At 36.8% G+C, this 3,934-nt stretch overlaps 1 protein-coding gene across 1 annotated transcript; it reads right to left on the bottom strand.

The window, feature by feature from the left end:
- Positions 1–3,177, bottom strand: LOC115981371 (receptor-like protein 6). Its single transcript, XM_031103515.1, has one exon. It carries the CDS (start codon positions 3,175–3,177, stop codon positions 1–3), a length of 3,177 nt encoding a protein of 1,058 aa, XP_030959375.1.
- Between the last annotated feature and the right edge of the window lie 757 nt (positions 3,178–3,934).

Here is a 3,934-nt window from a genome sequence, read left to right on the forward strand (position 1 = left end):
TCACCTATGTAAGTTCACTCCAAAATTTCTCACTAGCCAATCCGTCCTTCTTGTGGTGACAACATGTCCGGTAAGCAATCCAATTACCAATCCACAAGCATATCCAATCACTACCGCTTTCCAACCAAATCCTTCTCCCAATGATGATTCGTGTTTCATTTCAGAAGTTGGTATCTCATTATTTCCACATTTCTTTGACAATTGAAGGCCACACAATCTAGAGTTTCCCTCGAAAGAGGAACTTTTAAATGTCAAAAACTGCCCACCTTGTGGAATTGGACCAGTAAGTTGATTTTGAGAGAGGTTTAAATACTCAAGAAATGTGAGACTTGTTAGTTGCTGAGGGATTTCACCAAAGAGGCTATTTCGAGAAAGATCCAAAGATTCAAGCTCACTTAGGTTTCCCAATGATGATGGGATATGGTTCATAAAGTTATTCCCTGATAAATTGAGTACAATTAGTGCCTTGAGGTTCCCCACGCTATTTGGGATTTCTCCATAAAACCTATTGTTAGAGAGATCAATAGCTGTGAAAATGGTCAAATTTTTTACAAAATCCATTTCTAGTCCTTTACTCGCTATAGTCACTGAGTCTTTGTAATAATTGGAGTCACCTCCCATGTACCTTGGTTGTGATTTGTCTTTGCCAGTGAACCGTAGGATTGCACTCCAGTTTTGAAAGTACTCGGATGGTAACTTGCCAGAAAAATTATTATGAGAGAGGTCAATGACATGCAGCTTGGATAAGCCGAAATTTATCTGAGGATCCCATATAGGACCGTAGAATCCATTTGCTCGCAAGACAAGAATCTTTAACTCTGGTAAAGACTCCAACCAGAAAGGGAATGTATCGTTCAATTTGTTATTTCCAAGATTCAGATCATATAGCATTTGACATTTAACTAAGGATCGTGGAATCTGCCCTTCTATCTGATTGTGATTCAAGTCCAGTGTCTTCAAACGACATCCATTTATGAACATTTCAGGCAAGTTTCCTTGAAAGTGGTTATTTCTCATATGCAATACTACAAGAGAATTGCTTAAGTTAAGCAAACATTGTGGAATCTGACCAATCAATTGGTTATTTGACACATCAAGAATTTGTAGAGCACGCACCTTACAAATCATTGGTGGGATACCTCCGGTCAAATTATTTTTTGAGGCAAAAAAATAAATTGTAGACAATGGAAGAATCGGAAATGACTCTTGCAACATGTTAGAACTCAAGTCTAAAATTTGCATGTTTTTCCATGGAAGAACTAATGGTGGTTGCTCAAATTTGCTTAAAAGGTTAACAGAAAGATTTAGGAAATACAATGTCTCTTTTCCAACATTCCAAAACCATTTAGGTATTTTACCTTTAATGCTATTGTTGGAAAGGTCTAAAATTCGCAATTCATTTTGGGCTTTTAGAAAATCAGGAAATTCAAGCAAATTGCAAGAAGACAATTGCAAATCTAAAAATTTGGGGAGGGTTGAATTGATATTTGCTTTTGAAACAGATACTTTGTTACCTGAAAGACGGAGTTCGCGAAGCTCTTTAAGCTCCAAGAAAATGTTTAAATCCACATTGCCCTTTAGGTTGGTCGAAGAAAGATATAGCACTTGTAGCTTAGTGAAATTGGCAATTGATCTTGGAATCGATGCATTCAATTTGTTTTCACTCAATGTCAATTCATATAATGGTGACGAAGAGATATTTTGGAATTTGAGCGGGCCAGTAAGCTGATTTTGATCCAGAACTAGTACAGACAATGAAGGGATAGTAAACAAATTTGAGGGAATGGCCTCTGTGAGTGAGTTTTGTGACAAAACAAGGGCAAACAAATTACGAAGTCTGCTTATTTCGGATGGGATTGGCCCTTTCAACTGATTTCCTGAGAGATATAAATATCTGAGTTTAGTAATATTTGTTAGCCAAATCGGGAAGATGCCGCCAAAGTTGTTATCTGAAAGGCTAAGTTGTTCAAGTTGAGTAAGATTTCCAAGGAAAGATGGTACTTCTTGATTGAAAAGGTTACTATCAAGTTCCAGAGAAGTGAGTTTTGCAAGGTTTCCAAATGTGGAAGGAAGCTGACCATGGAAATTGTTATATGAGAGGGAAAGATAAGTAAGCTGTGATAGGTTTCCAAAAGAAGGGGGAATTGCCCCTGAAAAATTACTTGAATGAAGATCCAAATAATTCAAGGACTTGAGGTTGCTGATTGAATTTGGCAATTCCCCAAATAAATTTGTTTTGGAAAGATCCAAAACATTCAAAGACCCAAGGTTGTCCATTGAATTGGGAAATTCCCCAGAAAAATTTGTTGCACGAAGATGCAATTCCTTTAGGGAACTGCGATATAGAAATTTGGGAAGAAAACCAATGAGTTCATTGTTATATGACAGATCAATGGTTTGTATCTTGGGCAACAGGAAAATATTCCAGGGAAATTCACCCTGCAAATGGCACGAAGACAAAGAAAGAGAAGTCAAGGAAGACAAATTTGCCAGGGATTGAGGTAGTGAGGATGAAATGTTCACGTCGGCTAGATGAAGCTCTCTCAAATATGTCATGTTCTGGATAAGTGCTTCAAGATCAATTCTTCTGAGAACCAACAATTTATAATGATAATCACCACCAACAAAGTAATTAAAATAATTGAAAGAGAGATCAAGTGAAACCAAATTGGATAGCCATGAAATTTCCGTCGGGATTCGGCCTTGTAAGAAGGAAAAAGAGAGGTTGAGATGCGTCAACCTTACAAGCTGGCCAAATTCAGACGGGATTGTGGAGAAAGTGAAGTTGTTGAGGGCAAGGTTGAGTTTCCGAAGGTGACGAAAACTGAAGAGGGTGCTGTTAGAGTTGAGAGGCCCATTAAGCCGACTGTTGGTCAGGTCTAAGCCAATCACCTCACCATTCTCTGTATCGCATGTGACCCCATCCCAGGAACAACAATCACTATCTGCCTTCCAAGACTTCATCTTTGGATAAGAACCATTATAGTAATCATAGTAATCAGAATAATCAGAATAATTCCTTTCAACAAATTCTTGCCTTAGTTGCAGCAAATGAGCACTTTGGTCAGGGAGGCAATGATGATGAGAGGAAGTATTTGAGGAAGTTTGAGAAAGAGAAATGAAGAACAAACAAGTGGCAAGGAATAAAGGCAGGTATTGATGATTCATTTTCCCCATACTGAACATCTTTACAGCAGAGGAAGTAAATGGAGAATTGGGTGGCAAGTGTTATAAGCGATAAAGAAGCGATCATATGAGTGGATATTTATACACACACGATAATGCAGATAATGGGAATGGGAGCCAAGTTGAAAGGACTAAAGTAACTATATATTTATCTTTATTTTTTTTATTTATTATTTTAAGTGGTCTAAATCGAATTGGATTTCACCATATTGATTTGAAAGGACCGTCTGATATAATTAAATCATAAGAGCTATCAGTATTGACTGGAATTTTCTTTCCATGATACACCGTTGTGATAGTGAAGGTGCTCATCTTATTCCTACTACTCTAGAATCCATCAAAAAGTGCTCATCTTTCCATACACCGTTGTGTTAGTGTTTTATTTGTTATGGGTTTGGGCCTCCTTTACTAATTCCATATTTACAAACAATGATTATCTGTAACGAATTTTTGGGTGATAAATATTAATAAAATGTTATAAATATTAGCCCATATTCCATATGTAATGGCCAATCACTTGATAAATCGAAGTAATGGAGGACCTAATAACATTAGGAATGCCGAATAAATGTTTTCTCAAAAGGCACATTTTCTTGAAAAGTAATTTTAGCGGTGATATTTTTTGGTTGTTGAGGTAACAAATATCTTATCAACAAAGTGGAGGATATCTGGTATAATAACCAAAATTCATAAATCACATTCTACCAACACCTATTCAGGCTGGCTTGTCTACCCAAAAAAAAAAAAA

Source organism: Quercus lobata, chromosome 3 (assembly GCF_001633185.2).
Source record: "Quercus lobata isolate SW786 chromosome 3, ValleyOak3.0 Primary Assembly, whole genome shotgun sequence".
Taxonomy (NCBI): domain Eukaryota; kingdom Viridiplantae; phylum Streptophyta; class Magnoliopsida; order Fagales; family Fagaceae; genus Quercus; species Quercus lobata.